At 41.8% G+C, this 22,789-nt stretch overlaps 1 protein-coding gene across 4 annotated transcripts in view; it reads right to left on the reverse strand.

Annotated features, from left to right (window-relative positions):
- The window catches only part of KALRN (kalirin, RhoGEF kinase), a 643,785-nt gene that overhangs the window by 367,325 nt on the left and 253,671 nt on the right, over window positions 1-22,789 (reverse strand). For all 4 annotated transcript variants that reach the window (XM_011950775.1, XM_011950777.1, XM_011950776.1 and 1 more), the window contains exon 10: window positions 11,694-11,816. In XM_011950775.1, the coding sequence (XP_011806165.1) occupies window positions 11,694-11,816 (123 nt within the window). The remainder of the gene's footprint in view (window positions 1-11,693; window positions 11,817-22,789) is intronic.

A 22,789-nucleotide genomic window follows, 5' to 3' on the forward strand; every position in this document is an offset into this window, starting at 1 on the left:
GGTGGTGGGCGCCTGTAGTCCCAGCTACTCCGGAGGCTGAGGCAGGAGAATGGCGTAAACCCAGGAGGCGGAGCTTGCAGTGAGCTGAGATCGGGCCACTGCACTCCAGTCCGGGCAACAGAGCGAGACTCCGCCTCAAAGAAAAAAAAAAAAGAAATATATATTAATAACTCATGGGATGTTGTGAGAAATTAATGAGTTAACATAAGAAAAATAATTTGAACAGTGCCCAGCACATAGAAAGTACTTAGCAGGTGTTATCATTGTTGTTGTTATGAAGGCCATTTCCTTCTCAAAAAGGAGAAGGAAAAAACGGCAACCAGTGAACATTGGTTATATGGAATCAAAAGCAGTCTGTGACTAGAAGAGTTGTCTTGGACTCAAAATCAGTATGCTGAATACAAAGTCAATATACAGTATACCACTTCTATCTAATTTTTGTTTTGTTGTTGCCTTTCAGATCTCTTTGGAAAAGACCAATCTTACTCACCTGTAACAACAGCGAGTTTTTAAAAAGAGAAAAAAAGACTTCCTTGCATTTCAGCTAACGAAGAGAGAAGGTTAAAGCCTCCTCTGGTGGTCAGGCTCAGTGTGATGATAATGATCCCAGCTGGATAAATCATGGAAACGTAGTGGAGCTGGGAAAATGGACACAGTAAGGACAGCCATTTCTTCTTGTCAAGAGTGGTTTCCTATAGCTTCATCTGAATTTTTTTGGCTTTCTTTAATTAGAAAAATACAAAAGAGTCCAAAGAACTCACTCAAAATTTGACTCAAAAGATGCTTCCTCTAAAGTGCCAAACCCTGCACTGGGGCTATTCAGGGTGACCCCCAGCACAGGGCAGTCTTGCTAATTCTGTCAGGATAGTACTCAGTTATGTTCCAGGTTATGTGGTTCTGGAGCCTGTGTTCTTATAAATATTCATCAGATCTACCTCTCTTATCATTCTTAGAGCTGAGAGGGACCTCAGAGATCATCTGGCCTGATAACGGCCCAACAAACGCATTCATTCCATATCACTCATTCGTTTATCTTTCAAGTGTCCATTGCATGTCAGGGTTACCACTGTGCTAGGCATTGGTTTAAAAAGACTGAGAAAAAATTACCGCTCTGAGGAAGATCACAGTCCAGTCAGATAGTGAGGACAGCACAAAACTGATTATGGCACTGTGCTAACTACCATAATAGAGATATGACCAGAGTAACTAGGTGACTTAAAAAAGGGGCATCCAATCCAAACCAAGGAGGCCACAGAGGGCTTCCTGGAAGAGATGATATTTGAGACAAGTGTTTGAAGGTGAATAGAAGCTGGTCAGTTAAAGAAGTGGGAAGGATTAAGGAGACAGTATTGAGATGTTAGAGCATAGCATGCTCAGGAAAACAGGAATACATGGTAGGATACAGGCAACACAGGAAGGGTAAAAGCTAAAACCAGACAAAGTAATGGGCAGGTCATAAAGGGTTTATATTATCAGGAGTTTGAACTTTATCCTGATGGGAAGCCATCTATAGGTTCCATAACCAATGGAGATCATGATGAGATTGAATTTGAGGAAAGCCACTATTGTGGCAGTGTGAGGGTAGATTTAAGACAATGACTGGAGTCAGGGAAAACAGAAGGCTATTGCAGTATTCCAAGCGAGAGATAATGAGGCTCTGATCTAAGGCAGTGGCAATGGGGATGGAAGGAAAGAAACATATGAAAGAGGCAGAATCAATAAGACTCTGCAATAGACAATGATGAGGAAGAGCAAGGGAGGAATCAAGAATGACTCCCAAGTTTCTGGCTCAAGCAAGTGGGTGGTTGGTGGCCTTCACTGGTATAAGGAATGTAGGAATAAGAGCACACCAGAAGGGGTGGGAGGTGATATAATAAACTTTGGCCACACTGAGTTTAGGAACCCTCTGAAAATTGCAGCAGAGGTGTCCACAGAGCCAACGGGTTTACAAATATGGAACCCAGGAGTGAAACCAGAAATGAGACATGGATTTGGAAGGGTAGCCATCAGAGTAGGGGTGGCTGTTGAGACTGAGAGAGAGTCTAAATTGTTCAGGGAGTGTGTATAAAGTGAGAAGAGATCTGAGGAACAAATCCTGGGGAAAAGGGAAAAGAGTTTAATCAGGACCAGTCAGAAAGTCATAAGGAAACCAACAGGGCACGATGTCCCAGCTCTTTGGGGGGCCAAGGTGGGCAGATCACCTGAGGTCAGGAGTTCAAGACCAGCCTGGCTAACATGGCAAAACCCCGTCTCTACTAAAAATACAAAAATTAGCTGGGCATGGTGGCGGGCACCCATAATTCCAGCTACTCAGAAGGTTGAGGCAGGAAAATCGCTTGAACCCAGGAGACGGAGGTTGCAGTGAGCCGAAATCACACCATTGCACTCCAGCCAGGGCGACAAGAGAGAAACTCTGTCTCAAAAAAAAAAAAAAAAAAAGTTCTGTTAAGCGTCTTTTGGATTTAGCAATAAATAATAAAGTTAGCAAATAAAACCACAGAGTCCTGTTGGAGTCCCTGGAAGATTAACCTCAGTGGGCCAGAGGGAACAAAAACAAATGGCAGGGGTCAAGGGGAATGGAGGAGGTGAGGAAGTAGAGGTGGTAAATATAAACTCTTCTATCAAGAACTTGGACTACAAAGGGAAGGAGAAAGAGAGGGGAAAGTAAGAGTTCAGAGAAGCTATTCTTGGTGGCTTGCATTAGTATTAATTTGTTTTTAAGATGGGAGAGGCCAGGCGCAGTGGCTCACACCTGTAATCCCAGCACTTTGGGAGGCCAAGGCGGGTGGATCACTTAAAGTCAGGAGTTCGAGACCAGCTTGGCCAACATGGTGAAACCCCATCTCTACTAAAAATATAAAAATTAGCAGGGTGTAGTGGCTCATGCCTTTGATCCCAGCTACTTGGAGGGCTGAGGCAGGAGAATCACTTCAATCTGGGGGGCAGAGGTTGCAGTGCGCTGAGATCGTGCCACTGCACTCCAACTTGGGTGACAGAGCGAGACTCTGTCTCAAAAAAAAAAAAAAAAAAAAAAAAGATGGGAGAGACTTGAGGGTATTTAATCCTAAGGAAAAAAGGTTGCCTGTATCAGAAAACCTCCAGTGAGAAGAAGCATACTACATCACAAGGCACTTCACTCTGGTTTGGACAGCTCATAAAAAAGCAACCTGTGGTTAGAAGTTACACCTGAATTAAGCTAAAATTGGCTTCACTGTACCTTTTATTCTTATTTAATCTATAGGAAGCCTTCAATTATCAAACCCATCATCCCCGCCTTCCATAAAACATTCTTTACTTGAAATAGAACATATCCAGTTACTTCAGCTTCACAGTCCTGGTAGCCTTCCAACAATCGTGGTGTATTTTGTCAACATCTTTTTAAAAATACATTTTCCAGAATTAGGCACAATTTTCTATATGTGATCTAAACAATGACAGTATAATTATTATCTTTCTGGTTTAGATAATATATTTTAATTTATATTATCACTCAAAAGCCTTTAACATTCCTCTCTGCTCTAAGAATAAAGTCTAACTCCTTCCATCTACAGGTCAAAGTTCTTGGGAGTTTAGACACAAACTACAGTTTTTGAGCTTTTCTACAATGATTCACATTATACCACATAGAACCCTTTGCTCTAACCTACTTGACTGATTTCATTTACAGAGTCACAAATATTTCCAGGAGATTCCAGGGAGCTTGAGGACTTCCACTATGACCATAGTTTTCCTTGACCAGAATTGAAATAATCTCAGAATAGCATTTTCCATATCTTCCATTTGATGGAGCAGACTATGGTCCTCTCCACTAACGTGATGGCTCATTTCTGTGTTCCTCTTATCTTCATATTATTTCTGCATAAGGTTCTACCCTCAGGTTTGTAAGTTTCATATAGATATGAAGCAATCTGATACAATGTCACTCCTCCCATTAGAACAAGTCGTTTCAACAAAGAATCCTCTTCTATTGCCATTTTCTAGTTATGAGCTCAATATCCTGAAGTCTCAGTACTACCTATTATATTTATCTTCTTGTGTTAAAAGTTTAAGTGCACTACTTGATACACGTGGCTTTTGTTGTTTTATTTATAAAGAAGCCTAAAAATATTGTCTGCAACCTATATTCTTGGTATTTTTTTAAACCTAAGGTTATCTAAGCACATTTTATTTATAACACACTTTTACTATGTCACCTGGGTAAAGCCTGACATACCTGATTTTGGCTTCACTGGGTTAACTTTCTCCCTCTACTTTAAAATTCATCTAAATCTTTCTATATAGGTCATCAAGGTTTCTGCCAACGTATATCCTACCCAGTCCTTACAAGATGCACTCCATCCATTCCCAGAAGCCCATCATCCTGGCTCTGCAGAACACAGTTCAGAAAACCTTTTGAAACACCATCTACATAGGCAGGCATTTGTTTCTCAAAGCTTCCCTTCTTTGCTGTAGTTACTGCCATTACATGGAACGAGAGATAAAAACACCACTTGTGGTTTCAAATCTTCCAGTTTGTTACTCAGAACTTATGTCATTAGGAATAAAGCCCCAATTTATTCTGAATGTGCCATTTGTTCCCCAAAGGAAGCAGCAAATGTGAGTGACAGTTCATGGGGTTAACAAGAGGTTCATGGTAGGCTCTCTATCATCTTGGATATTGGCTCCTGCCCTCTCCCAATTTTCTACATCATATCCACACAAAGTGACCTTCAAAACCCTTGACTGGAAGTTATCCACAAGATGTAACATCTTTTTTCATCCTGAGTGTGATCACCAGACCGTCTCCCATCAGCTCATACCAGTAACTTCTCCCTAGTGCTCCAGGGAGGGAAGGTTCTGAATCTAACCCAACAGGAAACATTTCATGCAAGATCCAAAGACCAAGATTGTCCTTTATTTCTTTGCTGCTTCACATTCCTCCACTTTCCCACTTCATGACATTAATTTTTCTGCATTTTCCTGGCTTTCTTCCTCACTATTTTTTTTCATTTGCCTAAGAATCTTTCATCCTTGCTATGAAGCTAGAGTGTGAAAAAGCGTCTATTTAAGCTCTCCCACCTTTTCCTTCTGCTTGCATTTGCAGCTGCTATAATTGGTCATCATCTCTGGCAAGAAGAGAAAGAAGGAACTTACTTTGAAGGTCACTGCATCACTGCATATTAATTGAATTGCCAGATGAAGTAGCTTTCACTAGAAATGCCCCTTGAAAACCTTAAAAGAGCAAACATTAAGCTTCCTTTCTTGCCACGGAATTTCTTAGAGGGTTAGAACATGTTTGATGCATTTTTTAAAATTAGATTTTGAGTTCCTCAAGACAGAAACTGTGGAACTCTTAACTTTTCACAGTGCCCAACAGAGAAACTTGATGGGAAATGAAAATTGATGAGGGCTATTGTTCAACTCTGAGGGCACAGACCTTCCATCTCTGCGGATTATCCTATTTTATTTTGCCCTTATTACTATGGTAGGTTTGCTGATTGTACCCAGAGTATCTTCAGTGGGCAAGGTCACTGATAAATCCACTAAAATGCCTTTCCTCTATTCTTACCTATTTTGAATGATTTTTTTTTGTTTACAGTTCCAGTTTTACTAAGTCAACAAAGTATCAAGATAGCACAATGCAGTTGACTACAGAGTTCAGAACATTTGTCATCATTGACTCTTTCTCTTACCACTTGTTTGGATTATCCATTCATCCTGTTAATTCTTCTATCATAACAGCTCTTATTTTTTATTGTTATACTTTCAGTTCTGGGGTACGTGTGCACAACGTGCAGGTTTGTTACATAGGTATACATGTGCCATGTTGGTTTGCTGCACCCATTAACCCGTCATTTACATTAGGTATTTCTCCTAACGCTATCCCTCCCCCAGCCCCCGATGCCCTGACAGGCCTCAGTGTGTGATGTTCCTCTCCCTGTGTCCATGTGTTCTCATTGTTCAATTCCCACTTATGAGTGAGAACATGCGGTGTTTGGTTTTCTCTTCTTGTGGTACTTTGCTGAGAATGATGGTTTCCAGTTTCAGAATGATTTTTTTAAAGTGTGTTCTACTCAAGTTTGATAAAAAACAAAACAAAACAAAACAAAAAATCCACAAGGGTTGGACAGATAAACAAGTAACCAGAGATTACTGAATAAAGTACTTAATCGTGCCCATGTTTTTCTATTTCTTTAAGTCTTTCTTTAAATTGTCTGCTCTTTCAAAAATGTTACACTAATGCTACTTAATATGCCTAGCTGCTTAAATGTGATTTGGTGCTCTGAGACTTTAGATAATATATATTTGAACGTAAACACTTGCTAATTTTTGGCTAAATTAGCTAACAGAAAATCTGGCATTTCAGATAATGAGGCCATAAAGCAGGCCACTAGCAGAGCAGGCACAGCTGTTATGTAAACCACAGGCACTTGAGTACTCTCCTAACTCGTAATAGCAAATATCTCATGACAATATAACATTACCACATTCTATTCCACCACCAGGGCAGACATGGACACATCTATCCCCTGACAGCCATCCTATTATGGGCAGCAACTCCATCTTACACTTGTTTATATTATTGATGATACCTAACGTGCCACAAAGAATATGTGTCTCTTAAAAACTGTTCTACTCGGTGGCCTGAGTCATTTGATGAGCTTATAGGCAAACTGAGTCCAGTATTCGACCTAAGGAGCAGGAGGGGTTCCCGCCAGTGCCCAGGTCTTCTGTTTGAGCATGCACAACCTCAACAGCTTGGACTAGATAACTGTAGACACAGATCCCCTGGTGTATCCCTTCCTGGACCTTCGCTCTGAATGTTGGATTCCTCCCTAGGGAGGCTGTCATGACTGCAAAGCCTTTCCCCAGTCAGCTCAGCTTCTATGTCGGCTATTCAAAGAGTGCCATCTGCAGGATGAACTGAGGACTCAAATATTTAATTCATCTTCAAATGGTATTTGAAGAATTTGTTTAAAATTTGTTCAAGAGCTATTAAACACAAAAGTTAAAGTTTAATGAAGGGTAATGGATTGCCACATAAATTCTTCAAAGATATCATTTATGTCTATTTTAATAGCTGCCCTAAATGTCTTTACTACAAAGACTAACCACTGGTAAGAATCACAGATGCCTCCACTATCCCAAGAATGGAGATGTATTTGTTCAGGGGCTTTACACCGCCTCAACCCCTCCCCATGGGTAGCCATTCCTTCTGTTGAGGGCTTGCTTTTTCTTTCAGAAGGACAAATTTCCAGGATCTGTGACAGATGTAATAGCTCTCTTTCTGCTTTGATTCAAGACAGTTTTTTGAACCTAAATACAGAGAATGGGTGCTCAGAATTCCTTTCTCATTATCAGTCTCAGGTAAAGGAATCCTAAATGATAAGGCTGAAAGAGGTCCCTTCACAGAATCACGACCCTTTAGAGTATTGCTTATAAGTTACCCCAGGCTCCTACCCCGCAGCATATATAGCCTTCCTGACCACATCTCATAAACAGCAACCCAAACAAAGAACAAGAGTGTCCATGCTTTGGGCTTTCTGTCATTGCTCTTCTTACTGAAGAACTTTTCAACTCCTGATTAAATCCACTCCTCTTCTCCCAATGGCCCTCATCTAATTAAGAGCAGAAGCAAGAGAGAAAGAAGAACCCTTTCCTGCCTAGATTACCCCGTTTTCACCACCTAAACATGGCAATCACGCTTACAGAACAAAGCAGGTCTCAGGCAGGCTGCTACTGACAGCCAACCTGCCTTCATTGTGGTCAGCATTGGTTTTCCTACGTGGACTAATAATCCCAGGATGCTGGGCCACTCCATCTCCCAGAGTGGGGATCACGGAATAAGGCAGGATTAATTCCCCAACTACAAGATTCAGCTCTGGAGGCTAATTTCAGGGTAATGGGATGGCTCACGAACCCTAGGTAAAGTGCTCCCTTTGTAGCTCACATCTGCTTTTCTCCTTTCCAGAGCAAACACTCCTCCTAAAAGCATGAGCCTTTTGGAAGTTAGAACTCTGTCTTCTCTTTCAAAAAAATAGTCTTATCAGAAAGTAGAGTCAGGGAGGTGTGGATTATGCCAGTGGATTACTCATTGGAAGGGCCAGAGGAAAGTTGTAATCGATGTCAATAAGGGCGGCAACAGCCCCCACCCTCACCCCCTTTGTCTTTGTCCCACACTTTCCATAAGCAAATGGGCACTCAGAAATGAATTTTATGCCCACTTCCTTTACCTCAATCAGGAGGAACAGCATGGAATTAGGATAAGAACATGACTCTGGAATCCAACAGACCTGGGTTTGAATCTCAGCAGAGCCCCTGACAAGCTGGATGACTTGGGCACATGGAAGAAGTTTCTAATCCTCAGTGTTGTCTTCTATACAACAAGGTGAATACTACCTATCACTCAGGATTGGTATAAGATATATAATGGAAGCATAAGCTCTCAAAAATGTGCCCATTCTTTCTTTAGCATGAATTTAAATTCATGTGTTTTTGTTGCTGATGGGAAGGCATTGTCCCACGTGAAAGGAGTATCAGGTATCAGCGAGAAGGTGGAGGAACAGTTGGGAAAAATGGGACTGGGATGGCCATGGGTCTTGCTTGGTTGTAACAAAATGCAAAAACTGTGGCCTATAACCAAAACATGGGCCTATAACCAAGGTTGGCATTGCCTCTGAGGCTATATCAGGCAGAGGGCAAGGAGGATTGAGCTGAGTCAGAGCTATGGGTGGCTTTGGGGATGTCCTTTCTAAGTGAGGAGTGCTGAGCCATAGGACAGCCCACAGGCAGAAGCACCAAAGCTATGGGCTAGCCCTATTCCAACAGACCACCCCACGTGCTACAACCCCCACTCTCAGCCGTCAGGGGATACATGTGGCCCTCTCCCATCCTTGGCCCCCTAACAGCCTGGAGAGGAATGACCCAGGATGCATGGCCACTCAGATATTTTGGGTCTGTGCTGCATCTTGCCGAAGGTCCTCACTGGCTAGGAGGCTTTCTTTTTTTGTATTGTGGTAAAATATGCACAATATAACACTTACAATTTTAACCATTTTAAAGTGTATAATTGACCAGGTGCGGTGGCTCAAGCCTGTAATTCCAGCACTTTGGGAGGCCAAGACGGGCGGATCACGAGGTCAGGAGATCGAGACCATTTTGGCTAACACGGTGAAACCCCATCTCTACTAAAAAATACAAAAAACTAGCTGGGCGAGGTGGCGGGCGCCTGTAGTCCCAGCTACTCGGGAGGCTGAGGCAGGAGAATGGCGTAAACCCGGGAGGTGGAGCTTGCAGTGAGCCGAGATCACGCCACTGCACTCCAGCCTGGGTGACAGAGAGACACTCCGTCTCAAAAAAAAAAAGTGTATAATTTAGTGGTATTAAGTACATTCACAGTGTTGTGGTTTAACCATCACCACCATCTATCTCTAGAATTCTTCATCTTCATCTTGCAAAACTGAAACTCTGTATCAATTAAACCAGGGATGTCCAATCTTTTGGCTTCCCTGAGCCACATTGGAAGAAGAATTGTCTTGGGCCACACATAAAATATACTAATGATAGTTAATGAGCTAAAAAAATGGCAGAAAAATTCATAATGTTTTAAGAAAGTTTACCAATTTGTGTCGGGCCACATTCAAAGCCATCATGGGCTACATACAGCCTGTGGGCCATGGGCTGGATAAGCTTGCATTAAACAATAGCTCCCTATTCCTCCCTTACCCCCGGCCTCTGACAACCACCATTCTACTTTCCATCTATATGAATTTGACTACTCTAGGTATAAGTAGAATCATAAAATATTTATCCTTTTTGTGAATGACTTATTTCACTTAGCATAATGTCTTCAAGGTTCATCCATGTTGTAGCATATGTTAGAATTCCCTCCCTTTTTAAGTCTAAATAATATTCCATTATATGAATAGACCACATTTTGTTTATCCATGCATCCGTCAATGGACGTTGGAGTTGCTTCCACCGTTTGAATATTGTGAACATAGGTGTATAAATATCTGTTTGATGGCTGGGCACAGTAGCTCACGCCTGTAATCCCTGCACTTTGGGAGGCTGAGGTGGGTGGATCACTTGAGGTCAGGAGTTCGAGACCAGCCTGGCCAACGAGGTGAAACCCCATTTTAAAAAAAAAATACAAAAAATTAACCAGGTGTGGTGGCAGGCGCCTATAATCCTAGCTACTCAGGAGGCTGAGGCAGGAGAATCACTTGAACCCAGGAGACAGAGGTTGCAGTGAGCCATGATCACACTACTGTACTCCAGCCTGGGCAATAGAGCAAGACTATGAGACTGTGTCTCAAAAAATAAAAATAAAAAAAAAAGATCTGTTTGAGTCCCTGCTTTCAATTCTGTTAGGGATACACCCTGAAGTGGAATTGCTGGATCTATGGTAATTCTATTTTTAATTCTTGAGGACCCTCCACACTGTTTTCCACAGTGGCTGCACCATTTTACACTCTCACCAACAGTGCACAAGGGTTCCATATGAGGCTTTCTTTATCTCACAGGCTGGGTCTAATCCACCCATATTCCCTGGGCTCAGGTCACTGCTGACATGGTCTTTCTGGTTCCTATAAGGCCTCTCATTTTTCAGCATATGCTTGCAGCTCCCCTAGAGAGGCAGTAACGCTCCATGACTTTCCTGTTCTTGTTCGGTTGTTGACATAACATCTCTTTTTGCATCCATAGCACATAGTCTGTCTGGGGCTGGGAGCCTCCCTGGGTGAGGCCTAGGGCTCTGTACAATGCCCAAAGTGGGGCCCACATTGAGGGCTGTCTGCCTGGTGAGACTGAAGTCAACTCTGGCTAAAGCGGTGATGTGGCAAAACCTAGCTCTGTTATCCTCACTCCTTCAGCAGTACCCACCCCTCCGTCCCATATGGGCACCCTCCCTGCCTTATTCTTCATTATTTTGTTTTACATGGCAGCTGATCACACCTGATAAAATAACCGGAGAGTAGTATTTCATCTTGAAAATGAAAATTCTCAGGACCCATTTGGAAAACTCCCCAATGGAGAAATATAACAGAGTTAGGATAACATTTTTAAGATGAAGGCTCTGAACAAAAACACTTTAAAATAATTATACTACAAGACAAATGGCCAGGGCCTCTCATACAACATCTTTGCACAAATTCAGAAACGGTGCCCTTTTTGGATCAGGTGTGCAGCTCAGCTAAAAGACTGAACATTATATAAATGGAAGTTTAAATATTGTCCAAATGACACCAAGGCAGGTTCTTTGGGCACATTCAGCCCTATGAGTGCACGGCTGGTGAGCAGGTGTCACCTGTTTCTCCAGGTCCTGGAAAGTATGTGGCTTTGTAAGCAGAGCTGGGACTGATTTTTAGCTCTCACTCACTGGCAGTAACAACCATAAGCAGCAGCCCTGGGGTGATGAGGAATCTAATAATGTCATTCCCTCCCGCCAGCACCACCTTGTGGACAAGGCATTTTTATATCACACCAGCAGGAAGATTTTTTTGAAAGACCATAAATATGGGCATCTATTTTATCACTCACCTAGAAACCAATAGAAGACAAAGGACTCCTTGCATCAGGCAGGAAGGCAGCCCAGCAGCCACAGGCTATCAACCCAGCATGCCTCACCAAACACCAAAGCCACAGCGCTGGTCTGCCTCATCTAGACACACACACACACACACACACAGAGAGAGAGAGAGACAGCATCTCACCTGAGCCACCTCTTCAAAGTCATCATGCCTCTTCTGCAGGGCCCGGGCTCGATGTAGGGACTTTCCAACTCCAGTGTGTTTGCTGAGAAAGGCCTCACCATGGTTTTCAATCCAGTCCAACACCTGGTCAAAGAAGGATAACAGCAACTATGACTTCCTAGCAGAAGGAAAGACACGTGACAACATGTGCAACTGCTAGAGTCCTAACCACCACCACATCCCATCCCAATTGTAAAGCAGCAGTTCAGGTGGAAATGGTCAATCTGCTGTGAGTCCATGGGATTTCATTACTGTCACTGGCAATATCACAGTGCCACTCTTAACTTATTCAGCTTATCCTTTTTGATCTCCATATTATCTGTCCATTACCTTTTCCATTTTCTTAGTTCATTATTTTAAACAAGCTACACAGACCACCAGGCACAGTTGCACAGTTTAACCCCCTCACCACTTCTACCCAATCACATAAAGATATTGGCAGGAAATTAGGTAGTAGCAGTTTGGGCAGTATCTTGGCCCTCATTATTCATCGGTCACTCTGCCATAAGAATGCAAACAGCAATGGCAACCAGTCATGGAGATCCCGCCTTATTGTGCTCCTGGGACGCCCCTTCCTAATCTTGAAAGCAAAGTCCAGGGTAGTCAGTCCCTACTTGGATGCTCATGATATCCGAACACTAGGACAACAGCCCCCTCTGGCTTCTTTCCATTTCCCTCCTCCAATTGATACCAACTAACCAAACAAACAAATGTATAAATTAAAGTATTTGCATCCTAAGTCCTTTAGTATCTGAGTCTCTTGGGAAGTAGTGGAGACTTTATGTTCTTCTAGGCTAAAGATCTAGTGATTTGGCTTCAATACAGTTTCTTTGGAATTTAGAGACCCTGGAACAGAGAAGCCTGGGCAATAGAGGGGCGAGAGAGAGGGGAAGCTAAGAAGGGTGGAAAAGAAGTTTTCCTGAGGGGCACTTGAGAGGCAGGATGGAAATCCCTTAGTAAAAGCTTTGACGTGCAGGGAGGATCAAAGCCTTTAATACCCATTTTGCATTCTTGCAGATGGCCTAACAAAAATGCGTGCATCCCAGAGATCATCTTTTGATCTCTGACAAGTTAGTGCTCAGTAAATCGGGTGACCACAATTAAATCAGAATTACCATATAGACACACCTGTTATAGATCCTGCTAAAACTCAAGTGAGTCCACTCACTGCCTGCAATATTAACCATGAACTAAACATTTGATTAATGATGTACTAGCCTTTCCAGATTTTGGAAGAACTTATTGAAAAATGACTTAGATGAACTAGGTCTATTTAAAAAGATGGTTTAACTCATTCCTGTGTCTCAGACAGATTGCCCTGTAGCAAACAGAGGTAGAACCAAATCATTCCATAGACTACAGGCATGGGAGTTCTCTGACATTTGGGATATTTTAATATCTGCAGTGTGCAAAGTGTGAACATTTTCAGTCTTTGGTGACAGGATCCCAAAGCCCACATTACGATTGTGCTAGTTCAGAGAAAGGTACATATGAATATAAAAATGAGGCTTAACAAATATCCACTTAATGAAGACAGGTGGAGTAATTGTCCATCATCATGAAGAAAAGAAGTGTTTTGTAAATAAAAAACGAATTCATCTAAACATTATTTATGGATATTTTAAACACTTTATAATATATTCTGGCAATATACGTATTTTAAGTATTCTGGAGGCGCAGCCCTAAAAAGAAATCGTGGTAGTGCTGGATTTTTACCTTTTGCAAACACTGAAAGGCAGCACTGAAAGGAACTTTACATGTTCCTCTCTTAGAAGAGCCTACATTTCTCTAGAATTACTTACGGTGAAACTTCAACCAAAAAAATCAGGAGAGTGTATTTTTACTTGGCTTGCCACAATTAGATCTCACAATTCTGTACTGTCACGGGATTTACGAGCTTCAGCATGCAAGGTCAAAGGCAAATACTTTGTAGTCACAAAGTTTCCTGTATATTAGGTGCCAAGTATAGTAAAGTTTTAGGATTTTAAGGCATAAACTTTCATCAATCCCTTCTGAAAACAAATTGAAGTTTGAGGATAATTTTTTGCATATTAAAGAACTACCAGTGGTCATTTACGAATGTGTTGGAATTTATAACAGATTTTTCAGACCACAATTTTTTTTTTTCTGTACCTGTAATCACTTTATTTGTTTACAAATATTTGTTATTGACTGAATCTGCATACATATATTTTGTTTTTTTTGTTTTTATTTTTTTATTATACTTTAAGTTCTAGGGTACATGTGCATAACGTGCAGGTTTGTTACATATGTATACTTGTGCAATGTTGGTGTGCTGCACCCATCAACTCGTCAGCACCCATCAATTCATCATTTATATCAGGTATAACTCCCCAATGCAATCCCTCCCCCCTCCCCCCTCCCCATGATAAGCCCAGTGTGTGATGTTCCCCTTCCCGAGTCCAAGTGATCTCATTGTTCAGTTCCCACCTATGAGTGAGAATATGCGGTGTTTGGTTTTCTCTTCTTGTGATAGTTTGCTAAGAATGATGGTTTCCAGCTGCATCCATGTCCCTACAAAGGACGCAAACTCATCCTTTTTTATGGCTGCATAGTATTCCATGGTGTATATGTGCCACATTTTCTTAATCCAGTCTGTCACAGATGGACATTTGGGTTGATTCCAAGTCTTTGCTATTGTGAATAGTGCCGCAATAAACATACGTGTGCATGTGTCTTTGTAGTAGAATAATTTATAATCCTTTGGGTATATACCCAGTAGTGGGATGGCTGGGTCATATGGTACATCTAGTTCTAGATCCTTGAGGAATCGCCATACTGTTTTCCATAATGGTTGAACTAGTTTACAATCCCACCAACAGTGTAAAAGTGTTCCTATTTCTCCACATCCTCTCCAACACTTGTTGTTTCCTGATTTTTTAATGATGGCCATTCTAACTGGTGTGAGATGGTATCTCATTGTGGTTTTGATTTGCATTTCTCTGATGGCGAGTGATGATGAGCATTTTTTCATGTGTCTGTTGGCTGTATGAATGTCAGACCACAATTTTTTAAATTTAGTTTTGAGCACTTAAGTATGAATTACTTGTCTCGCAGTGTTTTCATGAGTTTTATTTCATTTTTTACTCTAGCTTTAAGAAAATTGTTTATTCTGAAGTAAATTGGTTGAACAGGAATATTTTTCATCTACTAGTTCACCCACATACAGCGTCTGCACTCCCCAGAAATGATTTTACAACTTTTAAATATTTTTTAAAAGGCAATTTGTTTCCTTTTTCAGTACTTTGCTTTCTTTAAAATGTCAATTTATTTTTAGTTAGTGACACTTAGTTTTACTTAATTGGCTATGCCTTCATCACTTAAAAACCTATTTCTTTCACATTTGAGAAGCTTTTACTTCATTTTAACATAACTTTGATTGCTCTGTGATGTTATAGTGCCATCATCTAGTCCAATTTCTGCCATTAGAATTGAAGCTGTAGGGAAAATATGTGCAATTTCAATGAAAGTTCAGGAGCTACGCAGAAATCAATTTAACAAATCAAAAAGCAAATAATTTAGGAAAGTTAACAAAATTTCTTTAGTAATCCAGACTGAAAAAGTACTCGAGGCTAGATAAACATAGTCAATATATGAAGCATTGTTAAAGATTCTCATTTCTGACTATTTTATTTCAGATGGTTCATTTAGAGCCATCACTGCGTCATACACGTATTTAGACCACACACTGTCTGGACCCTGATTCCATGTCCTCCAACCTTGGGAGTATAATCTGACTTTCCATGCAGATCCTGCGCAGCAGAGAAACATGTTCCTGAGCAGACACCAGCAGTGCCTGACAATTACATTACACACTATAAATTTATGTGTGGCTTGAGATTCTGAATATTTGTCAGTTTCTAGTGTGTTCCATTAAGATGAATCAGGTTCCAGAATCTGAATGTCACTGGTTAAAGAATAAATTGACTTTCTAGTCAAATCCCGGACCCTACCTAAGTACAAGCACCCATCAAGGTACTCCTTATAATCTTATTCCTGAATAATTTCTCTTCATCTACAAGGCATATTTAAAATACTCAATTACCAATCATAGTCAGGGTATACAGCATGATAGTCAGTCATACCTATCGATGGCTCTGAATTGGTATTTGAGCATTTCTAACTTTGGAGGTTTTATCTTTTTGTTTTCATCTGAGGGGTCCGCAGGCAGCAGAGAAGCATGTGTGGGTATGTAAGTATTCATATATTCAGATATTTATTTAAATAGTCTTATTGTACCACAGTGCCAGGCACTAGAGCAGCTCTGGAGAGCCGGGAGCAGCAGTAAAAAGGCAGGCATGGCCTGATGCTGGGAACTCACTCTATAGGGATAACAAGCATTAGACACTAAATCATACAATTCATCATTCATTGCAAAGGTGAAAAGTACCAACAGCCAAATGCATCTTCTCTGGGGAGTCACAGAAGGTTTCTCAGGAGAAGTGAGGTTTAGCTGAGATCTGAGAGAGAGTGGGATTTAACCAAATTAGGAATTGAAATGACCAGCATGGCTTGCATAGGAGATAAATAGGAAATGGACCCTGAAAAGGCAGGTACCAGATTGTGGTGAGCCCTGGTGTGCTGAACAGAAGAATCCAGTGTTCATCCTAAGAGCCGCTGCCAGGAGGATAAAGACACTTTTCATTTCCGGTTAAAAATTATTGCTCTGACTGACTAGGTACAGTGGCTTTATGCCTATAATCCTATCCCTTTGGGAGGCAGAGGCAGGTGGATTGCTTGAACCTAGGAATTTGAGATAAGCCTTGGTAACATGGCAAAACTCTGTTTCTACAAAAAATACAAAAAAATTAGCCAGGCGTGGTGGTGTACACCTGCAGCCCCAGCTATGTAGGAGGCTGAGAAGGGAGGATCCCCTGAGCCTAAGAGTTCCAGGCTGAAGTGAGCTGTGATATCACCATTTCAACCTGGGCAATAGAGTGAGACCTTATCTCAAATATACGTGTGTGTGTGTGTATATGAGTGTGTGTGTGTGTATAAATATATATATAGCTCTGACTGCTTTGTGGAGGATCAACTGGAGAAGGCAAGAGTAGAGAAGGGAAAACAGGAGGCAGAAATTCTGACAAGAGGTGATGGTGACTCATGCGAGGCCAATGGCAGTGTCTATAGATAGAAAGATTGGGGGGAAAGAATTGCCAGGACTTGGTAATTGGCTATGGGGGAGATGCAGAGGCAGGTGGTAAGGCTGACCCCCAGGGGCATGTCTTGAATAGCTGAGTGGAAGGTAGAACTAGTCACTGGTATGGGACTGAATGAGTTATGAGGGTAGCACAGACATAACGTATTATTTTTCTTAAGATTTTTTTTCCCTTTCTATGCTCATACTCTTGTTCTGAGAATGACTATGGAAAGAGATACTCATGGGCATAAGTGACAGTGATTTGTGCCCCTGAACTTGAATGGGAAATAGTACTCAATAATGGTTGTCAATCAGATTCTGGGAAAGATGTGCCTTTAGTTTCAAAGAAGTAATTTATACACTAAAGCTAAAAAGTAAATTATAAATTGTTAATCTACCTAAATCCCAATAATAAAGGTTAGGAATGCCAAATCCATTTTAAAAACATAACTTCAACCTAAGTGTCCATCAATGGATGACTAGATAAAGAAAATGTGGTATATATTGACAATGGAATACTATTCGACCATAAAAAAGAATGAAATCATGTCTTCTGCAGCAACATGGATGGAACTGGAGGCCATTATCTTGAGTAAAACAAGTCAGGCACAGAAAGACAAATATCACATGTTCTCACTTATATGTGGAAGATAAATAACGCAGATGCATGGATGCAGAGTGTGGAGTGCCAGACAATGGACACTGGAAAGGGAGAGGCGGGGGTGATGAGAAATTATTAATGAGCACAAAGTATGTTATTTGGGTGATGGATATCCTAAAAGCTCTGACTTTACCACCATGCAATCTATGTATATAACAAAATTATACTTGGACCCCGTATATTTATACAAATAAAAATAAATAAATAATAAATAAATAAAGGCATAAACCCTCAGACTTAAATGAAATTAACCCATGCTTTCTCAAAAGGGCTTTTCACTGGGGTATACTTTTTGAGCAGCCTGGCCCTACCCCCTCTTAACCCCACCTCTAGTGAGTTCCTGCCTCACCCCCAAACGCCCTAAAAGCTGCCTCTCATCTCCTAAGTTTTGCTCTGTTTTCCCCATCACTCTCCATATCCTTTCCTCTTGTGTACCCACTTCTCAGGCTACCTCCTACTTATCTTTTAAGCTCTACTCCAAAATCATTGGCTATGGAAAGCCTTAACTCCTTAATAACCCATCCAGGCTGAAGCGGGTGTTTCTCTTCTCTTATTCTGTTCAAACCACAACTATTGCCCACAGGCCTGTCTCTCACATTAGACTCCAACCTCTTTGTACTCCCAGGACACAGTGTAGTACTCAACACAGAGTGGTTGCTTAATACATGTTTAATTGAACTGAACTCAAACTGACCCCTCTAACACAGAACTTTGGAGTGAATGTCTCCTGCTCTACACTCCCACTGTAACTCTCAGTCTGCACTCAAAGTTATCTCTTTGTGCATCTCTACCTTCTCCACTGCCCCACTTGGCAGGTAGTTAGTTCCTAGAGGGATGTAAAGAGTACAGGTTTTTCACCGTCTGTATGCTACCCTTCCCTCTCCTCTACCACACAGCATCCTTGCCTGCATCTTGCACTCAGAATATATACAATGACTGTTTATAGCCATGAACTGCCAAGTGTATATGTGGCCGAGGTCCCTGCCTTGCTTGTCTTGAGAGGAATTTTGCCATCCCATTCAGGAATGCCATCATTAGGGATAACAGTGCAGGTGAGCCCAGGCTCCTTGCCACTACAGCAGGCAGGCAGTCTTGTAACAACTTGTAAAGATCTTCTTTTCTCCGTCTTGACTTTTCAACCAGAAAGCGGTCTTTTCCAAGAACAATCTTTTCCAAAAGAGATGCTCACATCCTCGACTAGATTTGAAAGCTAACCTAACAGCCATTATGCATAATTCCCTAATCACCCCCTTTCTTCCTCATCTAATTGTGTTTATTCCAACCAGCATACAATCAAGATGCAATGCCTTTCAGAAGACAGTCTTTTCTAACTGCCAAGGAGAAGGGAAAATGTTCTGTTCTTTTTTTTTCTTTCTTTTTTTTTTTTTTGAGATGAAGTCTCTCTCTGTTGCCCAAGCTGGAGTGCAGTGGCATGATCTTGGCTCACTGCAGCCTCTGCCTCTCAGGTTCAAGCGATTCTCCTGCCTCAGCCTCCTGAGTAGCTGGGATTATAGGTACATACCACCATGCCTGGGTAATTTTTTTTATTTTCAGTAGAGACGGTGTTTTGCCATGTTGGCCAGGCTGGTCTTGAACTCCTGACCTCAGGTGATCCACCTGCCTCGGCCTCCCAAAGTGCTGGAATTATAGGTGTGAGCCACCGTGCCCGGCTGGAAAATGTCCTTTTGAAGAGAATTATTAACAAACAATCTCTGTATGGTGGCCATGAATGCATCTGAGCTCATGAGAAACCACTCTGGTCTTAAGGACTTTGTAAGTACCATTCCATGTGCCAGAACCTCTTCTTCTTCTTCTTTTTCTTGGAGACAGAGTCTCACTCTGTCACTCAGACTGGAGTATAATGACGCAATCTTGGCTCACTGCAACCTCCAACTACTGGGTTCAAGCGATTCTCATGCCTCAGCCTCCTGAATAGCTAGGACCACAGGCACACACCACAATACCCAGCTAATGTTACTGTATTTTGGTAGAGGCAGGGTTTTACCATGTTGCCCAGGCTGGTCTTGAACTCCTGAGATCAGGCAATCTGCTCACCTCAGCCTCCCAAAGTGCTAGTATTAGAGGCATGAGCCACAGTGCCCAGTCCCAGAACCTCTTCTTAAACACGTCCTCATTGCTCATTCATTCAGCGCTCCACTTACTCATCACCAGTTATCACCACATGACACATGGCATACTTGCTTGGTTTGGGTGTTGTTTTATTACCACCCCCTGACTGTAAGCTCTATGTAAACAGGGGGTTCATTTGATTTGCTGCTGTGTTCTTCTCAGAGTATTTGCTGAATAAATGGGTAAATGAATAACGAATATAATTTGAAAACTTCCTGTGTGGGAAGGACAAAACCCATGAAAAGAAATGGAGATGTTTTGCAAATGTATGTGGAATCAGAATCTCACCTCTCTGATCCCTCACCTGGTTCTCTCTGGTAAGTCATCTAATTTGAAATAGATTATTCAGCTTGTGTCATAATTTGATCCACAGGATAAAACAAGAAGATGCTTGATGTTTTAAGTAAACTAAAGATTTCTCCTCTTTTAATTTCTACCTCTCAGCCCTCAGCCTCCCACATTTAGAAAGCCATTATTCTGAAGTAAATGAAGGATCATTTATATGCCATCAGGCATCTACAAGACATTTTGTTCTGTTAAAAGTTCAAGTACACACAGTGTGAAGAGCACTCAGGAGAGTCTACCACATCATTATTTCTGTCTCTTCACACAGCACACTGAGCACTAGTTCTGAAGGGGAGCAGCTCCTAGGCTGCCTGTACCACCCAGCTCCCCATCAGCTGCAACTGGAGAGCATGCAGGCACCACTTGAAATGCCCAATTACCAGCAACTCATTTTCCGTCCCCTCTTTGGAACAAGTATGATCAAAATAAATGTCTTGCTATGGCAGGAGAAGCCATCATTCTTCTGAGAGGGCTCAGCAGAAACTCATTAGCAGGTGTACAGACTGTGCTTCCACTGAGAGCTGCAATCCTGTCTCCTGGCAGACCCGATGTTGGGTAGAAGCCAGCTGAGGGTCCAGAGACCCAAAGTCTCAGCTGCCCCTAACCCTGGGCCTCTCCAGCACCAGCCCACCTGTACCCGTCCCCTCCCAGCACAGTGGAGCCTGGGTCCTCCTATCTCCCTGAGAGAACCTCCTCTGCCTGATGCCTTGCTGTCTGTTTCTGGAGGCACTATACTTTTTAACACTAAGGCTTCAAACTCTTGCCAGCAGTTTTGAACTTTAGAATGCTTAAGAATCACCTGGGGTTCTTTTTAAATTATAGGCTCCACCTCATTCCCAAATTCTGAATCAAGAAATGTAGAATAGGGCCTGATAATCTGTTTTTAAAAAGCCCTCCACTCTGCCCAGATGATTTTAATGCAGGGGTCCAAGGACCACACTTTGAAAAATACAGTTACATATTTATATGTGATGCCTCCCTCATTTTCCGTAACAAATGGAAAATAATTTTTAGTGATTTTTTTTCCCATAAAAGCTCCCAAACCTACACTTTCCCCATTACCCTTGTTCATGCTTTACGGCCACATACCATGCCTATGGTTTCCAGTCTCCCCTCACCCCAACTCAGCCCCTAAACTGGCACTAGATTTCCTCAAACCTCTACTCTGATGACATGTCTCCTCTGCACAGAATCCTTCAACAGCATCTCATCAATAATCATGTGTGAGTTCTTTATCCTTTAGCCTAGTATTCAAGGTACCAGAATTAGCATGTTGAGATCAAGGACATGCTAAGGATAGGGACTGTCAGAAAAAAGGTACCCTGGATGGTGACTATCTTATCACTTGTTAATATAACTATAAAAAAGGAATTGAGGGCATTAAACATGTTAAAAATTGCTGTGGATCAATAAAGCCCTGAGGTTCAGTATCTCCTGGCAAGAGACTTCTCACTGCCTCCCCAGGCTTCATCAGCCTCCTACCCCTGCCAGATGAGATGCCCACGTGCTCATCGTGGAAGGACCACTTTTCAGTCAGGACAGAGTTTTGCATTCATAAAATCAAAATAAATACCAAACTAAACACCAAGGGAGAAGCCCATGGTGGGGAAGGGAAGAGAGGCAAGAAGGAAAGTAGGGCAGAGAACAGAGTGGCTGGGGTATAGTATGGGAAATGGGGAACCAGGAAGAAGAGGTACTAGGAGCCCATGAGGTTCCAGGCAGGAAGCATGTGAGCATGCAAGAGGCAAGCCTTTCGCTCATTCCCCAGCCCTGCAGAGACTAGGGAACACGTGGAGAGGACTAGAACCCATAGTCTTCTGTACTAGCCTCCTGCCACAGGGAAAGGGATGGAGTGCTTCCTCTAAGATCAGGGACACTAAAAAAGCAGATGGGAATGTTTTCCTCCCTCTCTTCATTTCAATCAGAAAGCAACCCTGACAAGCAGGAGCCTCCCTCTCAATCTGCACCAACTCAGCAGAGTCTCAACCTTGTGCTCTTTCTGGGCATACACTCTTTCCAAATAATCACCTATTATCTACTTGAAAAATATCTGAATGATTTGATTATCACCATAAAAAAAGTTTATTTGAGAACTTTAAAACTGCTAATTATGACCATGGGCAGATGGATATTATTCAAGATACATGCTGTAAATAATAGCATCAGTAATGCTAAGTTAACATAATTATAACTGTGAAAAATAAATGAGAATGGGTAGTGTCTGTTTTGGGGACATTTGTGTTAGTAATAAATAGCTATAGAGAAAGCATATGGAAAAGGGCTTTTGTTCTCCATTTGCTTGGTAGATGTTCCTCCATCCCTTTATTTTGAGCCTATGTGTGTCTCTGCATGTGAGATGGGTCTCCTGAATACAGCAAACTGATGGGTCTTGACTCTTTATCCAATTTGGCAGTCTGTGTCTTTTAATTGGACCATTTAGTCCATTTACATTTTAGGTTAATATTGTTATGTGTGAACTTGATCCCATCATTTTGATATTAGCTGGTTATTCTGCTCGTTAGTTGATGCAGTTTCTTTCTTGCATCGATGATCTTTACATTTTGGCATGTTTTTGCAATGGCTGGTACCTGTTGTTCCTTTCCATGTTTAGTGCTTCCTTTAGGGTCTCTTGTAGGGCAGGCCTGGTGGTGACAAAATCTCTAAGCATTTGCTTGTCTGTAAAGGATTTTATTTCTCCTTCACTTATGAAACTTAGTTTGGCTGGATATGAAATTCTGGGTTTAAAATTCTTTTCTTTAA

Source organism: Colobus angolensis, unplaced genomic scaffold, assembly GCF_000951035.1.
Source record: "Colobus angolensis palliatus isolate OR3802 unplaced genomic scaffold, Cang.pa_1.0 Scaffold31, whole genome shotgun sequence".
NCBI lineage: Eukaryota > Metazoa > Chordata > Mammalia > Primates > Cercopithecidae > Colobus > Colobus angolensis.